Raw genomic sequence first — 21,655 nt, forward strand, 5'->3', positions numbered from 1 at the left:
TAAATTAAGATTAATTAACCAAATCGGATTTTAAAGTATCGTAAGAGGGAAGGTTCTTTCGATAGATGGGTAAAGAGTTATCTCGTTAGCTTTTATAGTCAGTAATCCGTGTAAGATTTTTCTTTGTAAGCTTATTGAAGATGGACAGCTGACGGAAGAAAATCTGTTGAACTTTTGTTGGATTGATTAAACTTTTGAGAATGTCACGGTGATATTCTCTGCGATTAACGGTTAGGAAATAAAAGGACATGCTGTTGGATTTATTAAAGTCAAGGATCACCTTAATTGGTTTTTATAGTTGTTACTTGTTTGATGAAACTTCTGGGTTAGCGTTTGAGTCATTGGGTTTCGTGAGATGCATTTTTAATTGTTTGTTGTTTTGGTAGGTCGTGTTTTAGGTGTCTGCCTCTGAATTTGAGTACATTAGCAGAAGAAACGACACAACGTCTCTCCAAATCATTTCAGGGTATGAAATAAGATTCTTTTGTTGGAAGACTTATGAAAGCCATTTTGACTCTATGGATTCCTGGAGTAACCTCTGTCTTGCACATTTCCCTAACACTCTAACACACCCACTTCCACTCAGGAAGAGCCGTTAATGATCCGATTAGCTGACTCATGTGTGTTAGAGCAGGGAACCTCCTAAAAGGTATCACGAGACGCTGCCGTTCCCGGGTTTGTGACAATGCCAGAACATTCCTGTTGTATGTTTTCTTCTGCAGTGTAGACTTTTTAGACCATCCCTAAACTCCCTATTAGGCGGCAGAGGGAGTTTAGAAGGCATGCAGCAGTCGAGGTGGAAAGAGGACGAGAGCGTCTGCTTCTGTCATGTACGCACAGGCAGAAAAATGTCTTGTGCTAAAAAACAGCAGTCCCCGTCTTCCATAAACACACACTGTGCACACACTTTTCCAGCAAATGCATATGCTCCCACCCCCCAGCAGCTCTTCAGTGAGGAAGAGTGTGTAGTGTGTGTACCGTGCGTACTGATATCCAGTGGGATCCAGCAGTGAGAAACAAAGGAGCAGGAGGAAGATTAGTCATGCATACACTCTCACTGCACCCTGACTCTGAAACGATCAGCAAACTGTTACTGTGAGACTAAATAGAATACATCCGAAGAGCAAGCGCTTTCTAGCTGCAGCTGGGAGCCTCGTGTGAAGATTCGAGTGGAAACCCAGCAGAGGAACAATTTGACCGGAGACACTTGCACACCTTCTGAGAATTGCTGATGAGGATCTTGTTAAGGGTCAGTTCTGGGTAAGCATCCGTCCATTCTAACGGCGTAGTAATACTGTCAGGGGATTGATGAGTGAATCTGCATGCTCTGCATGAATTTCTTTAATGCAGTTTCTTCATGCGAGCTCTTGCAACAATGCTGCAGGATCATTTATCAACTACTGGGAGCACCAACTATAATGGAAGCACATTAATTATGCCTTAATGGTTTTGAGGGAATCACTTAAAAATATGTAGAAATCATGTTTTCCATCCACTCTGTTTAACAGTCACTGTATTATTCAGCCATACTCTCGGGTACTCAAGCCATGTTTTATTGATTTTGGGACAATTTCCTACTTTAGATTGTTGGAAACTCACATAGACATTCCCTTGAGTTTATTGGTCTTATTATTGCCTTCTAATACATTTCACTTTTATTATACATGTAATTATTGTTACATTATGTAACTGTGGTATATACCACTGGAGACTTTATTTCTAAACAGGTTATTCCATGAAAGTAATTTAAAAAAAAATATATTTACAAAATTTAAATTAGATTATGGTAATGTCTAATACGTTTTTCGACACAGCATCACCAGAATATGCCTTAGAGCAATTTTCACCGCATTAAAAATCAGAGAAATGAAAAATCATAAATTAAAATATCAATATTTTACAGCTACAACAAGTGGGATCCTTGATGTTCAGACTCTTAGAAACATTTAACAATATAAGAGCTGTGCATTAAATGTAGCTCGTTAAATATTGTCAAGCGTTCACTTGGATGCAGGTTTGCTAGGTCTCAGTGAAATGTCCAGGAAAAGACAGTTTGGTGTAAAATCCTAATATAAATAAAAAAGCAACCTGGTGTAAATTAAAATGGGGCATATCTGAAACATGGGCTACTTTGCTTTATTTCACCTTCTGACATTCTCTGTCGGTCAAATGTGTTGTTCCTCACTATACCAAGTTTAGCTGCAGCTTTCATTCCCAGTGATTTCTTTAACCTTGATTGCGTCCACTGGGATTGCCTTGATGTTTCAAAGCAGAGAGAGCACGCACATGAGAGAGTAAAAAAGAGAGAGATATTGGTGCAGGGTAGTATGTTAATACAGTGCTAGACTCTCAGTCATCGCCCCCTTTTTTTAAGAGGACCGTCGGTTGGGTTAAGTTGAAGTGTTGATAGAAGCAATATTTATTTTATGATGAAAGGCTATTTTATTATAAGGCCTGTTCTGTTTAATGTATTGTTTGAGAGAAAAATTGCCTATAGTGGGCTACAGAAATGCTTTAATCTATATGAATAAAAGAAAGATTTTGTCTTTACATTGATCAGAACTCGCTCTTTCAATTATTAAGTATTTATGTTTTTATACATTGAAAGACCTGAAACTAGTCACAGAACATTTCTGTCTGTCTGTAACAGCATCACACAAAACTGGCTAGACAGAATTTAATGAAAGTGGTAGTTCTTAGGAATTTGAGTGAAGTTAAACCTGCACCATAAGTGAAATCAAAATGTTGAGTAAAAGAGTCTTGTTTCTGCGACCATAACGCTGTTAATATTTAAAAACATATGTAACCATGTCTGTAAAAAAGCAAGCTAAAGATTTTTTACATAAAATCCTATGTAGAATGGTTTTATGTTGAAAATAGTGAATCACAAAACAAAAAAAGCTTTTAAATTACTTTAGCTGAACTAAACAGACATATACGGCCTCTATACAGTGTTGGATGGTGTTATGATGAGGCAACAAGAAACAGTAGAAGTACTGCAGTTGCAGGTAAATCAGTGTTTATTAGGCACTTTAACTTGAGCAAACAAATCGGTATACCATGAACAGCAGTCAAACAACAGGCAAAGGTCAGTCGATTTGCGGCTGTCGCCAATTCGAGCTCAATATCAGAATAACAAGCTGGTCCAATCAAAGATCAAAAGGAATGGTAACTTACTGGTCAGGATCACACAGTGGATCCTTCACAGCAAACACTCGCCCCTGAGTCCTTTTCATATGGTGATGCAGTACAAAGCAGTTTAGGTGTGCGTCATTAATGTTGAGCTGCTCTCTCAGAGTTTGGGATCTGACAGATATACATGACCTGTTTGAATGTGGTATGTGAGATATACAGTACTGTAAAAAAGTCTTGATCCACCCCTTATGTCTTTCCACTCAAATAAATTATATGATGTAGTTTAAATTAGGATGGTGGAAACCATTTTTTACCTACAGTCTGCAAAATGTCTAAAGATACAGTTGTGAAGAAACTGGTTGTGAAACTGCTCAGGTACAAGGACTGGACTGAAAATGAGAGACAAACGCTTGCCTTTCAGGAAGCCTGGAGGACCCTCGAGATTCCTCAAAACTGCATTAAAGATACAAGAATGTCTGGCTCGTAGAAGAAATAAGGGGTGTCTCAAGTCAAGCTTAAAGGGGTGCTGCACAGTACTGTATGTTTACTCTTACACTAATTAAATTAACTACATTTAATTAGGTGATATTTTTAATTTGGATTTAATTAAATTCAACTGCATTGGACTACGGTTCAGAAGATCCCAGGTTCAAATCCCACAAGCACCAAGTTGCCACTGTTGGGCCCTTGAGCAAGGCCCTTAACCCTCAACTGCTCAGATGTGTAATGAGATGAAAAAAAAAGTAAGTCGCTCTGGTTAAGAGCGTCTGCCAAATGCCTAAATGTAAATGTAAATGTAAATTTACATTTAGGCATTTGGCAGACGCTGTGATCCAGAGGTACCTACAAAAGTGCTTTGAAGTTTTTTTCATCGGATAGATCCTTACACTGGTTACGAGGTGACTAACTAGAATTACAATCAGTTAAACACTGTTGGGAAGTTTCTTTCTTTCTTTCTTTCTTTCTTTCTTTCTTTTTTTCTTTATTTTGTGGATTAGCCCAAATATCAAAGAAACAGAGCCCTTACATAAAAAAGCAAATCTAATGAAAACTGTGGAAAATGTACCTACTGGGATTTTAGTCCTGTCTGTTTAACTGGGAGAGAACCCGTGTTTACTCTCATTAAGTATTTGTTAACGGTACACAACTTTGTGCTTTACTGATAGAATCAATCATGCTGTGTGGTATTGTTTCCTGTACCTGTTAGAAAACCATTAGCTACATCTATCAGTAAAACGCCATGGCAACCCCGTGACTCATCCCTGGTGCTTGACCCCACTTCGCTGCTTGCAGCTATATTTACATAACTTATTTACATAACTCAGAGAGCTGTTCAGGCCAAAAGACTCTTCCATCAGGTGAAGAAACTGAAACTGACCTTTTCCTTGATTTTGCTTGACATTACTCCATTCATTTTAAAACACTCACTGCATGAAGCCTCTCTACAGCCTCGTTAATATCTTGCATAAGCAGAAATTGAACTTATATAAGACAGCACTATGATTAGCGACAGTCTAAATATAAAAAGCATTTTAACACTTTATGGGTACGCATTAGCATTCTGTTGTCCCATGCAGAAAACGGCAATGATGTGAAAATCCCTCTTCATTGTTATTTTTGGCTTATAGTTGGACATTTAATGCATTGCAGCATAAGAGATGTACTGTAAAGGCATGAAAGACACATCGTTATTCGGCTGATGGCTGGAAAACGCCAGCCCTGTCTCTTATTTTTCATGTAAATGTACCAGTAGGTGGATGACTGAGGAAAGAAATTAACAAAAGTTGCACTAGGCAAATGAAATAAGTCTTATTTACTTAAAATGCATCTCCCCTTGCCCAAAGATGTGTGCACCAAATCCTTAAAGAATATCATCCAGATTTTACACCTGCATTTTAATACAGTTTTATTATACATTTTATCTGCTTTGCATCTTTGAGCCTAGTAGTCAATTAATACTCTGTCAAAACTCAATACGTTTTACTCATGATCACACTTTTTCTTTACTATTGATTCCTGTATACGCATGGTCAGGATTGTGCATAGGAATAATTTAATAAATGTATAGATCCATGCATATGCATCCTTTAAACACTAAACTCTGTACCTTATACACACCGTCGATAAATGAGAACCCTGGTTTAGGTCATCAATGTAAACCTTCCTTAGTGTCATTACCTTTTCTAAAGCATAGAAATTATTTTCTGCTTCGAAAGATTTGACAGAGATAGGCAAAAAGCCATGAAGAAATCTAAATAAGCAAATGTGATGCAGAGCAGACTGAATACAGGCTACGAGGGAATGGCCTCACTCGGGGGGGTGTACTGTGAATGAAATTCAGCCCTGGACTCACACACCGGACCGGCTGCAGGGGGGATACGCATTAACCCCTGATTGGCCCCTGAGCCCAGTCCCGAAACATGCACCTACCACTCTTTCATGAGCAGCCTGGATGACAGATGAATCGGTAAAGAGACAGACAGGCCTGTAAAGAGATATGGATTCGTTTACTTGTTTAGATGTTTTTTTTGCTCTGATTCTGACGGCTGTCAGGGCCACTGATGAATCCCAGTTTGTCCCAGTGTGCCCGATGGCCAGCGCGCCACAGGCCTCACCTCAAGCGAAATACTAGAGCACAGTAACTCTGAGAGGCTTGTTGCTTATTTAAAGCGAGCTTGTGAAACAGATGGTTTCCGTTAGTAATCATGTGATTTTAAAAAGACAACGGTTCTTGTTTATAAGTAATGAGGATCATGCGGTTTATACTGTAGACACGGGCAACCTATAGGTCACATAATAATAGACTGTATTAACAAGTTGTTTACAGAATAGATTTTGTTTAGCAGTTTTTTCTTTAAAGCTTTGGTTATATTAAACTAGGTCTAATCATTGAAAAATCTTTTGGACCTTGATCACCTAGGTGACTCCTGACTTCAACCCTTATCCCATATGACTCTTTCCCTTAACACACTAATGACCCTGAAACCAAATTAAGCATTTCTGTTCATTTTAATACATTAATTTTACATTGCAGCACAATGACCTTCTCATTGACTCCCTGCCAAAACACTGGCAAAACAGCAGACAAGGTAATTTAGCTGGCCATATAAATAATTCATTTTGTCTCATCAGAGTGCAATACTCTGAGCTAAAGTTTGAAAGAGAATATGGAGTAGTTGTTTTCTTCCCTCTCAGATGTAAGCAACTGATGAGCAGGTATCACTAGCAATGTTCTAACCGGTCCTTAAATCTAACTGGGTTAGACTGTGTGAAAGTTACTGGATTACTGAACTCTAGTACATGCATAACTATGCAATGTCTATGTACTTTTATAAAATCTATGCATTTCTGCTTTGTCCTTTAAATCTAATCATCCAACAGTTAGTTCCGACCGAGTAATCTGATTGGATGAGAAGCATTCCATGACAGTATTACTACTCTCACAGGTGTTCTAACAACTTTTAATTCTACTAACTGTGGGTCGCAGCATGGGTGAGAGTAGGTCTGTATGGTCCGCAGTACCGAGGAGAGGGCAGCTGCCTGCCTAAACCCACATTCACAACTGGTCACTTTCAGCAAAAACACACATCTGATAACATTATGTCATTACCGTTTACGCTTGGTAATTGCTTCTAAGTTGTTCCTTTTAAATTATAAGGCTGAATTGAAAAATCCCTCCATAACCCCTGTTCAAGGGCACTACCTAGTGTGTGGCATAAGGGATTGTAATTTACACCCTCCACATAATGAACAGGACAATCCAGAAAAGATGTATAAAAAAAATTTAAACTTGCTTTGGAGCAACATTCCTGAAATCCCTATCACTCTCATGAAGCAACTGTGTTTGATTAAAAAGGAAATGACTAAAAATGATAACTATGAAATGTATTTATTACATCCTTATCATGTATTTGAGTGTAAATATGCCCAATCAGCAGGTGCTGGAACAGGTGTTTCAGAGCTACTGTAGAGATAATTACATGCTCTAATTCTTTCCATCTGCAATTTAGCAACAGTCCCAAACATTTTCAGCAACGCGGGCGCTATTAGTGCACTCAGAGAGAATATTCTACTAACTCTGAATCAGCAGTATCCTGACCTGCTTAAATGGGTGGAGTAGGTCCTGTGTGTGATGTCACACTGAAAACATCTAATGCCATTCGTTTGGCTTGGCCATAATGTGCCGCAGACAGGAAATACCAGAATGTTTGAAAATGAAACTAAACACAGCAGAAAATTTGTACCTCTTCTTCTGTGGTTCCTATTGTGAGAAGCGTTCTTTTTTGTCTATATATACTGTACATACTGTATATACAGTACTGGGCAAAAGTTACTATATAAAAAATAAATGCAATATTTCCAAACATTTCAAAGTTATATACTGTGTATATGACTCTTGACTTTCTTGGCCTGATTTGATTTCAACCTTATTTATATAGCACTCTTAACATTAAAAATGAAAGAATTTAGAAAATGTGTATAAAACAAAATAATCAGATAGTCCCTAATGAACAAGCCGAGGGCGACAGTGCTGATGGGAAAACTCCCTGAGATGGTAATAGGAAGAAGCCTTGAGAGGAACCAGACTTAACAGGAAACCCATCCTCATCTGGGTGATAACAGATAGCAGGGATTGATCTACAGTCATACTGAGTGTTAGGAGGCTGGAAGTTCAATATAACCAAAGGAGTGTTTAATTTAATATGGACTCTAGTTTCATTAATGGAGGCTCAGGTACAAAACTGTTCAGGTACAAAACTGTTACCTGTTTGTTAGAATTTCAGGACTGAACTATTGTGTGTGTTTTTTTTTATATTTAGTTCCATATGTTACTTTCAAAATACAGAAGGAGAACTTCATTATATCTGGGCAGCATGGTGGCTTAGTGGTTAGCACTGTTGCCTTGCACCCCCAGGGTCTAGGTTTGATTCCCGCATCTTTGTGTAGCTCTGCATGTTCTCCGCATGCTTGGTGGGTTTCCCCTTGGTGCTCCGGTTTCCTCCCAAAGACATGTAGATTGGGCTAATTGGTTGGCCCATAGTATGTGAAAGAGTGTGTGTACATGTGTGCCCTGTGATGGGTCTCCTGGGATAGGGTCCAGGCCCCCTGTAATACAGGATAAAGCAGTGTAGAAGACGAGTGAGTGAGTAAGTGACTTATGATATTCTGGCAGGCTAATAATGCAATTCTTTTATTTTACATATTTTTTTGCGCATTTCTAAATTAACATTTCATTCACTTTATTTTTGACTTTCTGATACATTTTCAGTAATGATAATGTATTCTAATGTCTTTTTTCCCCTCAAAATATATCTGAATCAGAAAGAGCTTTATTTCCAAGCACGTTTGCACACATAAGGAATTTGTGTCCAGAGTCGACAACACAAAAGGAAAAAACAAAAACAAAAAACAACAGAATTGCATTCAGAAATTACAGCTCTTTTACTAAATTTACGCAACAAACAATTATTTACACAACTATATGTTTGTATACTCTCTGCATGCTCCATACAAGATTTAGTCCTGATCACATGAATGCCCTGAAAATCTATTGGGGAAAAAATCAGCCAAAAATAATTTACTACTTTGCCAAACGTTGTACAGGATGTCTCAAGAAATCGGTGGTATACTTTTACTGTACTCTATGTAAATCTGCAGATATGAGCAAAAAAAAAAGTATTTTAATTTAAAGAAGGAGTGGGATTTTCATAAGGGTGTATGATGGCTTAGTGGTTAGAACCAAGTTAGGTGCATGGGTGCAATAATAATAATAATAATAATAATAATAATAGTTGCAAGCAATAATGAGTGGGCCCAGGCACCCTGTGCCATCACCACCTGGGAAACCAGAAAGACAACGGGCACAGTGGGCACATGCATTTATAGGGGACATACCAATACCATTATGGCATAATTTTGGAAAAGTGGGAATTTGATGTCAAGTCCTTGATAAATGGTGATGTGACATCACCTCTTTGTGTACAATAGTATAAACTCCCTAGGAGAAGTGTATCAAAATCCATTAAGTGTGTTTTGCAAACAACCCAAAATAACCAACTTCCTGTTGAGTTGAGCCCATGACATGCAATGTGAAAGTTGTTCAGCTCAACGAGATCTAAATGTGTAACTGGTTTCATGTGCAATTGTGCAAGTGTGTGAGCTATGCAGCATAATCTCATGTGAGAGCCCTGAGCCACGCCGGGGTCCCAGACACTCAGGTATTCTAATGGCAGCAGATTCCAACCTTTCTGCCAATTTACATTAATTTATTTTTGACATTTTACACCCCCCAAAAAAGCCCTGGATGGTGGGAAAAAAAAAGTCCTTAGAAGAACAAGAGGGCCCTTTACACACTATGACAACTTGGGGCTGATGTCATAGTGCGTGGGCCCTAATATTAATTACTTATGTAACAATAACATTTTCTCACACCCCTTACAGACGTAACAAGCCTGTGATCATGAAAAGACAGTTAAAGGTCTCATCACTGCTCAATGACATCATGCCCTTCAGAATAACTACGCCTAAAATGGCACTGAGCCACATCACCACAAACACGCTGCTGTGAAGCAGAAGAGGCACTTGAAGCATTATGTGGTGAGCACAGACACACTGCAGTGCCAGCTTGCCCCGGGGTGGTTTGTGCTACAGAGAATCCTGGTCCAAAATAGAAATACAAGAACACTACGTTACAATCCTCTGAGTAAAGCAGTCTTAATGATCCCTGAAGTTATTATTACAGTAAAAGAAAAAGAACAAAGAAGGTAAAACAGACAAAAGAAGAAAAAACACCAGTAAAGCAGAAAGCAGCGAAGCAGAAGCACGGCACACTCCCGACTCTGTCTGTGAAGGACATTACAGGATTCTAGGTTTGGATTTCCCTGTAGGTCACAGCGTGGTTTGCACTGTAGGAAGTTTTACTGTAGCTCCCAGGCATGCATCAGCTTGTTTTTGAAATAAAGGAAAAGAACTTATGGTTGAGATAAAAGCATTATTTTTTTTTTATAAATCGATAGCTACTGCATCGATAGCTGACTGCAGTGTTAGTGAGACAAATAATGCAGGCTATTTAAAGAACCTACTGACTACGCATCATTTTCATGACTTCTGTGTCCTCTGTTTAGCCTGAACACAGATATAGATCTACAGTGGTGTGCTGTATTTCAGGAAAGAGCTGTAATTCGGTGTTTGACCTGGGCCGCTTACCAAAAAGCATTCAAAATAAATCTTTAAAATAATGGACACTCTCCTTTGCCATCCATCAAACCCCAGCCTCTTCTTTTTCTTCTGCCTGGCTGGCTTGTGAAGGATCACCGAGACAATGAGCAAGGTTACTGAAGTGTTCCATAAAATTTATGGAAAAGTGCACAAAAATCAGCGTGACTTTATGGGTAGCTCGGTGTAAAATTCCCACTCAGGGTTAAAACTAATAAGTTTTACCAGTTGACCAGTTATTCATAAAAGTTATGAGTGAGACTATGGAGACTCACATGTGGTGGCAGTGAAGTGTATTTACACCAGTACACACTCAGAGGAAGGTGCTATCCACCCTCTACTACATGAACAAAAAAACCCCATTATTTAAGCTTTTTTTTTGCACTATAATTAAATAATTAAATCAAGCATTGTTTGGATTTTTTCAAATTTGCCTTAAATCAACATTGAGGTGCATATAAATACATTACAAGGCGGCACAGTGGTGTAGTGGTTGGCACTGTTGCCTTGCACCTCCAGGGTTTGGGTTCGATTCCTGGCCATGCATGTTCTCCCCATGCTTGGTTGGTTTCCTCTGCGTACTCTGGTTTCCTCCCACAGTTCAAAGATATGCAGGTTAGGCTAATTGGCGTTCCCAAATTACCTGTAGTGTGTATGCGCGCCCTGTGGTGGATTGGCACCCTGTCCAGGGTGTACCCTGCCTCATGCCCTAAGTCTCCTGGGATAGGCTCCAGGTCCCTGTGACCCTGAAGACAGGATATAGCGGTATACAGTAGAAAATGAGTGAGTGAGTGAGTAATAAATACATTACTATATTTCTAAGTCGTTTTATGTTTTGCTGCTTAAAATGACCATATTGGAATTTTTTTTAATAGTATATCGTTAAAGAAAACAAACTCCTGATTTACACCAACCATGAACTTCTAAGACCTATGATAATGTACTTTTAGGCACCTAAATTTTTGCCGTAGAGCTACTTCCAGTGAGAAGAGTTAAATTTATACTTAATACACCATAACTTTGAGACTAACTCAGTGGATTGCAAATGCTTCATATGAGTCTTAACTGAACATTGGAACACATTTTTGCACAAAGCATGGGTTGTGAAATTTGGCCCTGATTACTTACAATGTAGTCATGTTCTGGGTAACAAACTTCACGGTTTGTGTGCAGAGTGGAAACAAATTATGATGACCAAGACCTAGTGTAATATACTGTACTTACATATACCTCAACTTTGACTATCGCTTTGACTATAGTGCAGTGTTGATGTGGTCAGAAAACAGGTGGGTTGAACCGGCAGGTAGATGATTCTCACCTGAGGTTGCATATGGATGCTTTGTTTGACTTTTCAAGAAATAACAGAACACGGAAAACCAAACAGAACACGGAAAACCAAAGAGAAACAGAGCTAAAAGAGGTCAAACGCTGATTTAGGAGCATTGAAAGTGTTGACCTGTTGACAAGGTAAAAGCCCTAAAATACTGGGTACATGTTTTTTTTCAATAGTGCTGAAAAGTGCACTGAAAAGTGCTAGCTCAAGAAATAACAAAGAAATAATAATAATGTGAGCCCGAAGCGAGCGCTGTCAAAGTCTAACTGCCTACTGAGTCCTCCTTCCCACCCACCTTCACACACACACACACACACACACACACTACAGTAGCGCTAAAACCCAGAACCTGTGCAGTGAACTGATTCAGTACTGCCAGCCTGAGAATTCCCTCGGCATCCTATTCCTCAGGCAACATTCACTGGTGGCAGGAGTCCTTGAGCTGCAGCATTCAGATTAATGAATGTACAGCCAAACTCTGTGAGGTTCAGGACCTGAAATTGTCATTGATATTCCTCTGGGGTCCAACCAATTCGTTGCAGCATTGTATTCCTGGTAGATCAGCTGCTCATGCCATGGACATCAAGGTGAAGAGGTACAGAACACGCTCTTCCTCTGATCATGCCTATTGGAGCTTAACAAAGGTCATCCATGTAGGACGTTTTACTTTAGGGCTTGCTCAAGGTCATCACTTTCCAAGCCCACATTCCATCACGTCTTTTATGTGCGTCCTCTCTCGTCTCTGTAAGTACACATCCTGTGATCTCACCCAGGTGAGAAATATTACATGTTACCTGCGGATCCAGCCGCCTCCTCTTCATCCACCGATGACGCTCGACCACCTCTCACACTGCCACATGGTCTTACACTGACTGCATTTCCTACACGTCTAATAGAACACATTTGCCTATGCGTGAGTGCAAGGACTTTATTTAGTTATACTTTTTTACTTAGCTTTCTCCTCTTCAGGCAGTCAGAGGTGTTCAGTAGGTATAAGATAGAGAAGGCAGGTAGTTGCTCAGCGTTCCCTAATGGCCAACACTCAGGTCTTGAAAATGTCAAATCGCAAAGTATTGTGCAACAATTGTACAATGCCCAACACTATACCAGGAGCTCCCCTAAAGGGTGCCCATCTCACCAGCAGACTAGTACAGGTTTATTTTGAATTGTCTTCCTGTTCATATGAAGAGAGAGCATACTGTACCTGTCTGGAAGGCAGGAAAGAAATAGAAGACAGAAAGAAGAGGAGAAGTGTTGTAAGCTCTGGATGAAATCTAATTACAAAGCAATCTGAGGGTAAAATTGTAAGCATGAAGGCATTATGTAACACATCATCTTGGTATTATTGTGTGCCTGGTTTAAAAGCATGTATTGTTAATTATTTAGCTCATTGTATTGGTATAATTAGTCCTAAAGCTTTATACAAAAGCATAGTTAAATTCACTTACAGTTAAGTGCTTGAAACTGATTAATTAAAAGATGTTTATAAGATAAGATTGGAGTGGTGGTAGTTCAGTGGGTTAAGAGTTACTGATTGGAAGGTGGGTGGTTCGAGCCCCAGCTCTGCCAGGTTGCCGCTGTTGGGCGCTTGAGCAACAACTTGAGTGTACAATGGCTGACCATGCACTCGGACCCCAGACTACTAAGAAAAATGGGATATGCAAAGAATAAAGAATTTCACTGTGCAGTAAGGTATACAGGGTGTATCCATATATACATACTGTATGTGACGAGTAAAGGCTGAACTTAACTTAATTTGCAGACTGTAACATAACTGATGTGGTATTGATGCTGCAGTAACAGATTTTACATACTGTTTGAACACATCACATGATCTAAGGCTAACAATGGAATTTTTTATTTGTATTTTTAAGAAATTAAAACTTTTATTGATTAAATTGATGAAATATTTAACATTTATCAAATTATAACAATCACTGCGGGAGAGAAAGAGGGAGAGAGAAAAGCAGGGGCTGATTGCAGCAATACCCTACTATACAGTAAGTCATAACTGGTACAAACTGTTCTTTTAAAACTACCATTTTCGAGGGGCGTTCATGTCAAACCAGGACTTGTGATGAGCAGCGGGATCATAGCTCAGGTGTACTGAGAAAACTTTCTACCCTGATGGTGTCCAAGCACTAGTAAAACACCGTGTTCAGTCCATTAGTGTAGCAGGGGGATATACTGTATATAGAGAAATAGAGGGACTGCGCAAAAAAAAAAAAAAACATTTGACTGCAGTTTGACTTGAATTGCTAAACCATTAAAAGATATGATGTGTTGTTCATTAATAAAAAATACATTGTACTGTAGGTCTTGGCTAATTGCCGTGCTCCAAGTGGAATTACACACTCCAGACTGTGCTGTTATACCCTTTATGTCTCACCACACAAAGTGTCCGAACACTCACTGCTGAGTGCAGAAGCATGAATGCAAGTGCAGTGCTGACTTTATATAATAATTTCATAACCAATAAATTAATATCAGAATATTTCAGATATAATATGGCCAAATATTTTGTTTATTTATTTATTTTTTGCTTTGTCAATGACAATATTTGATAAAGCATACACAGACAGATGAGTGTTGTCATGGTAACACACAGACTGACTGACAGAGACTAAGTATAGCACCGTTTTCAGTGTAATAAGCCTTTCTGAGAATTTAAATGTTATATAGTGAATGCAGAAAAGTGGAGTGATGCAAAGAGTGAACTGAGCCGGTCAAAATTACATCCGTGCAACTGTCCATGAAGAAAAGAAATCTGGAAAATCAATTAAATTACATTTACTGCATAGAACAGAACTTTAAAATAGAGTCATCACTTAAAAAATAAAATAAAAAAAAGGATGCATTATCATAATAAAATACAAAATTTTGTTAACAAAAATGAGAATATATATACAGTGGGTATGGAAAGTATTCAGACCCCCTGAAATTTTTCACTCTTCGTTATTTGCAGCCATTTGCTAAAATCATTTAAGTTAAATTTTTTTCTCATTAATGTACACACATATTGACAGAAAAACACAGAATTGTTGACATTTTGCAGATTTATTTAAAAAGAAAAACACAAAGAAATATCACATGGCCCTAAGTACTCAGACCCTTTGCTCAGTATTTAGTAGAAGCACCCTTTTAATCTAATACAGCCATGAGTCTTTTGGGGAAAGATGCAACACAAGTTTTTCACACCTGGATTTGGGGATCCTCTGCCATTCCTCCTTGCAGATCCTCTCCAGTTCTCTCAGGTTGGATGGTAAACGTTGGTGGACAGCCATTTTTTGGTCTCTTCGGAGATGCTTAATTGGGTTTTATGTGCACCTTCCAAATACTCAAATAGTGACCTGAGCGGACATTGGCAAAGTACATAAATTGTGTACCTTAAAGTGAAGTAAAAGTACCCTAGGTAAATATTACTCAAGTAAAAGTACAAGTCCCCCATACACTTGTCATGATTCACTTACAGTAGCATGTCATAAGGCTCCGCACTCTCTCTCTCTCTCTCTCTCTCACTCTCTCTCTCTCTTTGTGTATGTGTGAAATTCCAGACTGTAAGCGTACTGTTACACCTGCTATATTGTTATTCGTTTCACGCAGGAAGGCAAATCATGCAGTTACCCATTAAATTCAGCAGGTGGTAATAATGTCACTACTGGTCACTGTGGTTATGTAAAGCCAAGCCTTTCAAAAATATAGTGAAGTAAAAGTACAGAGATTTGCTGTAGGATGTAGTGGAGTAACAAAAATGAGCATAACCTCATGTTCTCATCAGGTTATGTAGAAAGTAAACAACAAACTTTTCACACCTCATTAACTCTGAAAGCTGCTTGACTGAAGTTGGCCTTGTTTTAAAGTAAGGCAGTCTTAAAGAGAAAGACAGTACATTAGGACATGTACGAGGTTTGGTTCGGTTGGATTCACAGGACCTGACAAATATTAGAACTTAACCACGCCCCATTTTGAATAAACGAATTGACCACATTGTTTACAAACCTTAGCATTTTAATTACTACTGATTTATAATAATGATCTCTTAAGTATTTAATATCAAATATAAGGGGAATATTAAGTCGAGTTTTTGTAACATGCCAACAGATGGCAGTACAGCGCTGCATGCACAGTCATAAGTCAGTGTGCCAAAAGACATCGTCCCGTGTACATCGGCCGTGCAATTCTAAACTGAGCTGCTATTTCATCATGGACAGCAAGTTAGAACAAAGTTTGATGTGAAATTCTGTGTGAAACTGGGCAAATCTGTCACAGAGACGTTTGTCATGATTCCAAAAGTTTACGACGATGCTGCAACAAATTGTTCGAGGTGTTTTAGTGACATGCGCTCTTCAAGAGAGGTTTAGTGGTTAAAGCATTGGACTATGGTTTGAAGGTCCCAGGTTTAACCTCTACGGCCACCAAGTTACCACTGTTGGGCTCTTGAGCAAGGCCCTTAAACCTCAACTGCTCAGATGTATAATGAGATAAATATGTTAGTTGCTCCATATAAGAGCATCTGCCAAATGCTAAATGTAAATGTACGAACATCACTGGAAGATGACGAGAGATCAGGAAGGTCTTCAACAAACTCAGATCCAATAAAGGTTGAAATCATTTGGCATCTTGTGCATGAAGATCAGCAGACAACAATCCACAACATTGCTGCAGTTGTCAGTGTGTCATACGGTTCACAATCTCAGAACCTTTTGATACCATGTCGTATGTGAAGATAAGCCAAATATAAAAGATTTGCAAATTTAGGTCCAATATCTCAAAAAGTACTGTAAGTGTTGGAGCTGAATGACTATGGGATCAAAGAAAAAGTGGGTTTGGTTACTGGAGCTTTATGAGGTGGAGAGGAATGTAAAAAGCTGTGCTAAAGCACAACCGTCAGGCTTATCAGGTCTCCCCTGCCTTGAGTACCATCTATTGACCAAGTCTCATGTCTGGATGACCTACAGTTTGCTTGTTTTTAATAAACAAACATAAATTAGACAAAAAAACAATAAAATTCTTGTATAGAAAAATACAATAGTTTGAGTAACAGTAAAAATGAAAAACAATACAGCCAATAATTGCCATTAAAACTTAACATTGCATCACCTGGGTTGTAGACATCTTGAAGAGAACTTTTCATCTTTTGACTTTTAACTCTCATTTGCTTCTGCAGATTTAAATGGCAGAATCCATCAGCGATAAAAAAAACTGTAAACAACTGTTGGTCATTAGTGATTTGTGAGGCAGCACAGTGGCTTAGTGGTTATTACTGTTGCCTTGCACCTCCATGTTTCGGGTTCGATCCCCACTTCAGGTCTTCTGCATGGAATTTGCATGTTCTCCCCGTGCTTGGTGGGTTTCCTTCAGGTACTTCAGTTTCCTCTCACAGTCCATGCAGAGTGGGCTAACTGGCGTTCCCAAATTGCTCGTAAAAGTACAATAAGGGGGGTGAATAAGGGGGTGTGTATGTGTATGTGCCCTGCGATGGATTGGCATCCAAGCCAAGTTGTACCCTGTGTTGTGCCCTAAAACTCCTGGGATAGGCTTCAGCGCGTGCCTCTGTATACAGGATAAAATGGGCTTTACTTTGACTAGCTTGTCAAATGTCTATGGTCTGTATCCACGATAATGCATCCAACAATTCACAGTAATATCTACAGTAATATCTACAGTAAAACTTGATTTTTTTTATGGCTGCCAGGCTGCTACTTGGCTAGTTTTAGGTCCCAGTAGAGAATAGCAGGTGCTGGCACTCACCCAAGGGCCCCATATGGTGAATACAATGATGTAATTAATTATTAAACTCCCCTTTAATGAATGAAGTTTCAAGGGCTTCTATTACTGACAACCATTTCTCATCAGTCTATTTTAATAAAACAGATAATAAAATTTACACTGAATGTTGGTTGGTGCAAAACAAACTACTAAAAATGTCTTTAATGGCCACATTAGGAGTAGACAGGGAGCTGTAAATGAAAACCATTATTCACCAGCGTTTATGCATTATGCATGTGAGCTCTGAGTTCTGAAAAGTCTTTAAGTCTTTAATATGCTTCAAAGACCAGGAGGTTGAAGAAAGGTAACAGGGTGTAAATTACTTTGACGAGTAATTTACTTTCCGTGCCATAAAAACCTCACTGTGAAACTTAGGAGTCCTGTTCCTCTGGTGGTTGGTTCAAATCCATTGTGTTGCTTCCTACCGTCCAATAACAATCCTGCACTCCAGCAGTTTGTTACAACACAACCAGACCTGTGCTGAGTAGAGGCCCTGGGTGTTATCTGATACAAGGTTAAATGAGAGGCTGGTCTTGTGTTTGTCTTACCAAAGATGGGGGGAGTTGGAAAAGAGGGTCTCTCTGAAGCCTCATTTCTCAAACTTCAAGAAATTCATCGGTGGTTTAGCGTGAGAGGTGGAAACTGATGAAAGTTTGTGAGTTCAGGTGTTTCAGTTCAGGTGGAGACAGGTCCCCGTACCTGAGTTTGTTTGCAGACAGGTGAGTTAAAAACTCATTACCATTATTGTGTCTTATTAAAAACAGTAGTGCTCTGTTTGTTGTTAATTATTTTGCCCTTACAAAATTGTAGATCACTATTTTCTTTCAAGCACTGGGCAAATGTTAACGTCTGATAGCTGGATTTATTAAAAGAAGATTAAATACAGTTAAAATATAGGATTTATAATCGATTTAATGAAGGAAATAAGGGTTAACTCACAGCACTCATGGAAATACAGTCAGAAAAGTGGTGGGTGAGGCAGCATGTGTGATTCAGCTCTCGTGCAGACCCCTGTTCTTCTTTCACTTCCTACGCACACTGAACCACAGCTGTCGAAAATGCAGCTATTTGATTAGCAGCTTATGCAGGTATTCTGTCGTCAAAGGACTCGAAGACTCTTCTGATGTCCTCATAGTTTGCTTGCTGTATCACTAAGTGGAATTGTGCCCATGCAGCATGTGTCCAAATCTTGGAAGCCAAAGGAGCTTTTGGCATTGAGCATCTCCGATCTCTCTTATACTTTGAATAGACCCCTCCAGGGGGCTTTTTTTCTTTCTAAACAGCTTGGTTTAGCAGATTTTTTTTATTAATTGGTATTAAGGGTGATTTGGACAGGCCCCAACTCTCTTGTTCCCAGACTCTTTGTTTTGCATTATTGAATGTGACACACGGCGAAGTGTGCTGCATCATGTTTAATATATCTTTTATCTATTAATTTCCTGCAACGTGTTTCAACATTTTTTAACTACTTGAACTTCCTGCTTGTTTCATTGTACTGCTACTTCATTGGGCGAAAAATAAGAGATACTGGATCAAGTGCTGTAAGCTGTAGAGTAATTAGGATAGAGAGGCATTTTTTTAAATTATGTCACATTTGCAATGAATTACACAATGGTTAGAACTAGGACTATTCACACATACATTGGAGTCCAAACGTCTGTGACGACAAAACAAAGAATAAAAATTATTAAATCTTTTAAATATTCAAGATTTAAACTTAAGCTGATTTGTGTTATTGATCTTGTTAACTTTTTTGTATGAGCTTGAGTTGAGCTTGTACACTTTCCACTGAAGTATGTGCTCAGATGAGACTCCAATGGGATTTGATCTGACATGGGTCAAAAGTTATTACACAAACATTTGAAGTGTGTGTCAGCTCAAGTGCACACTGCCATTAAAACAAAAATGGGACGTGCCAAATGTGCCAAAGTGTAATTTGTGTAAAGCATCTAATTTCGTTGGTCATCCCATAAGTTCCAATGAGTTTCCATAAGTTTTTTTCTAAAAACCAAATTTTTTGCTCATAATATTATTTGTAATAAAAAAACATGTGGTAAATAGAAAAGAAAAACAAACTGAAGAATTTTACTTGCTGTCTCAGACTTCTTTACCCACGGTACATTGATAATATAATAAATACTTTAGATGTTCATGTGGACACTTGCTGTCTTCTTCATACATCATAATACAGAATTTAACACGTGTTACGTGTTTTACAAGTTGCCATTGGATAACCTTTTTAGATGAACTCATTGAAAAATAGGTGATGTTAATATACTTTGTATTTTTGTGTCTAGGTGTTTGGTGCATTGATCCAACCTGAGTAAAGGAAAAGGCCATGGCGGTCTATCCTGGCATGGCCTTACTGGGCCTTCTACTGCTACAGATCACAGCTCCCATCTGCCATGGTCAAGGTTGCCCACAAGTCTGTGACTGTGTTACCCGGAGCAAGTCTGTCAGTTGTCAGAACAAGCACCTGAATTCTTTTCCAAATGGAATTCCAACGGACACAAAGTTGCTGGACCTGAGTAGAAATAAGTTGCGTTGGGTGGAGCATCGTGATTTGGAAGCCTACACACATTTGGAGGACTTGGACCTTAGTGAGAATCTAATCAGTGTGCTTGAGCCCAATGCGTTTTCCAGCTTACTGAAGCTACGTGTGTTACGCCTGCGTGCCAACCAGTTAAAACTGGTGCCAATGGGTGCCTTCTCACATCTTGCCAATCTCACAGTCTTGGACTTGAGTGAAAATAAATTGGTTGTATTGGTGGATTTTACTTTCCAGGATCTGCGGAGGCTCCAAAAATTGGATGTGGGTGACAATGATTTGGTGTATATATCAAACAAGGCATTCCTGGGCTTGACTGGACTACGGGAACTTACTATTGAGAGGTGCAACCTGACCTCTATATCAGGGCAGGCTCTTTCCTATCTTCGTGGCTTGGTATCATTACGGCTACGCTACCTCAATATTGTCTCATTAGAGGAACAGAACTTTCATAAGCTGGGTGGACTGCGGGGTCTAGAGATTGACCACTGGCCATTTTTGGAGTACATTTCCCCATACAGTTTCCAGGGCCTCAATTTATCCTGGCTTTTCATTACCAACACCAACATTACTACTGTCCCTACTGGTGCCCTACGTAACCTTGTCCATTTATGCAGTCTGAATCTCTCACACAACCCTATTTCTGTTCTTGAATCTTGGGCTTTGCGTGATCTGGTCAATTTGAAGGACTTACACCTTGTGGGTACCAACTTGAAATGCGTGCAGCCTTATGGCTTTGGAGGCCTGCAACACATTCGTATACTCAACCTCTCCAACAACAAATTAGTAACACTAGAAGAAAGCTCTTTTCACTCCTTAAACACTCTGGAAATGCTTCGGGTTGATGGTAACCCTCTTTCCTGTGACTGTCGTCTGCTATGGATCTTGCAGCGCCGCAAGACCCTTAACTTTGATGGCAGGTTTCCAGTTTGTGCAGGACCCATTGAGGTGCAAGGTAAAGCTCTCAGCGCATTTTCGGACTCAGCATTCCTTGACCACTTCACGTGCCAGCGGCCAAAAATCCGCAACCGAAAATTACAACAGCTAACCGCACGTGAGGGTCAGGTTGTATCCTTTTTTTGTCAAGCAGATGGAGAACCGACTCCCATTATCTTCTGGATTTCACCTCAGCGCCGCCGCATCACTACTAGAAGCACTGGTCGTCTTACAGTGTTGCCAGAGGGCACATTAGAAATCCAATATGTTCAAGTAACAGATAGTGGAACCTACATATGTATTGCCAGCAATGCAGGTGGCAATGACACCTACTTTGCCACATTAACAGTCAGTGGGCTACCCTTGGATGCTGGAGTGTCAGCAAATCGTTCCTACGTTGGTGACCTCAATGACACTAATCTGAATGACACACGTGTCTTCCTAAAGTTCACATTAGACCTCAAAACCATTTTGATCTCCACAGCAATGGGTTGTATAACCTTTTTGGGTGTAGTCATCTTTTGCTTCTTGCTTTTGTTTGTCTGGAGTCGGGGACGTGGACAGCATAAAAACAACTTTTCAGTGGAGTACTCCTTCAGAAAGGTGGATGGCCCTGCAACCAGTGGGGGGCAAGGAGGAGCTCGAAAATTCAATATGAAAATGATATAAATCTGATGTCTCTGTGTCTTAAATATACAGTATGACTGTACGGTACTGCA

At 39.3% G+C, this 21,655-nt stretch overlaps 1 protein-coding gene across 1 annotated transcript; it reads left to right on the plus strand.

Moving 5' to 3' along the window:
- The first annotated feature begins 1,015 nt into the window (after positions 1 to 1,015).
- On the plus strand, positions 1,016 to 21,655 carry lingo3a (leucine rich repeat and Ig domain containing 3a). Its single transcript, XM_053513623.1, has 2 exons — positions 1,016 to 1,260; positions 19,750 to 21,655. Exon 2 carries the CDS (start codon positions 19,791 to 19,793, stop codon positions 21,603 to 21,605), a length of 1,815 nt encoding a protein of 604 aa, XP_053369598.1. The 5' UTR covers positions 1,016 to 1,260; positions 19,750 to 19,790; the 3' UTR covers positions 21,606 to 21,655.

This window comes from Clarias gariepinus, chromosome 15 (assembly GCF_024256425.1).
Source record: "Clarias gariepinus isolate MV-2021 ecotype Netherlands chromosome 15, CGAR_prim_01v2, whole genome shotgun sequence".
Classification (NCBI taxonomy): Eukaryota; Metazoa; Chordata; class Actinopteri; order Siluriformes; family Clariidae; genus Clarias; species Clarias gariepinus.

Excerpts from the sequence above, each read along its gene's own strand:
- lingo3a (XM_053513623.1), top strand. The coding sequence starts at position 19,791 with ATGGCGGTCTATCCTGGCATGGCCTTACTGGGCCTTCTACTGCTACAG.